This window comes from Pterocles gutturalis, unplaced genomic scaffold (assembly GCF_000699245.1).
Source record: "Pterocles gutturalis isolate BGI_N339 unplaced genomic scaffold, ASM69924v1 scaffold19046, whole genome shotgun sequence".
In the NCBI taxonomy this organism is placed as follows: domain Eukaryota; kingdom Metazoa; phylum Chordata; class Aves; order Pterocliformes; family Pteroclidae; genus Pterocles; species Pterocles gutturalis.
Genome location: NW_010103462.1, coordinates 1 through 628, shown reverse-complemented (window position 1 = coordinate 628; position 628 = coordinate 1). Strand labels below are relative to the sequence as shown.

At 46.5% G+C, this 628-nt stretch overlaps 1 protein-coding gene across 1 annotated transcript in view; it reads right to left on the bottom strand.

The window, feature by feature from the left end:
- Nucleotides 1-469, bottom strand: part of LOC104471400 (tRNA-dihydrouridine(20) synthase [NAD(P)+]-like) — a 7111-nt gene extending 6642 nt beyond the window's left edge. Inside the window, exon 1 of the mRNA XM_010086735.1 lies at nucleotides 338-469. Within this exon, the coding sequence (XP_010085037.1) occupies nucleotides 338-460 (123 nt within the window). The 5' untranslated portion in view covers nucleotides 461-469. The remainder of the gene's footprint in view (nucleotides 1-337) is intronic.
- Nucleotides 470-628: the final 159 nt, after the last annotated feature.

The window sequence follows — 628 nt, the reverse complement described above, 5'->3', positions numbered from 1 at the left end:
AAAAAAAAAAAAAAAGGGGTGGGGGCAAACAACCAAAACCTACCAGAAAAAAAAACACCAAACCTAGGAGAGTGTGAAGAAATTGTTACAATGAGTGTTTTGTCTAAATTAATTGAAATTGTTGAACAGTCTTAAAATATGGGTTTGCCACAACTCCAGGACTGCTCAAAGGCAAATGCGTTAAGCCATAGAGATTATTCTTTCCCCATTTTTCTAATGAAAAATACATGGAAAAGGAAAAAGTCCTACAATAAACAAAGTCTACTTGTACTCTTCTTATGATACTTTTCTAATAACGCTGTCAGATAAGACTGCCTGATCTGCTCATCCCTCGTACCTCGCAGTACACGATATCAGCACCATAGTCCAGAGCAAGAAGGCGCATGGGTAACGTTCCCACCCGCACCATGGGAGCCAGGATCTTCTTTCCCCTAAAACACAGGGGGACGTTCACCGTCATTCCTGGGGCGGTACTCCCTGAAAGAGAAAAATCAGGGGGACAACCGTGGAACACGATCTCCTGCTCGCGAACGCCCAGAACGTTCCTTTGGCGGGAAGGGAGGTGGGTGAGGGGAGTGCGTGACCCTGTCAAACCTGACAGGCTTCCCTCAGCTGCTCCCCCGCCGCC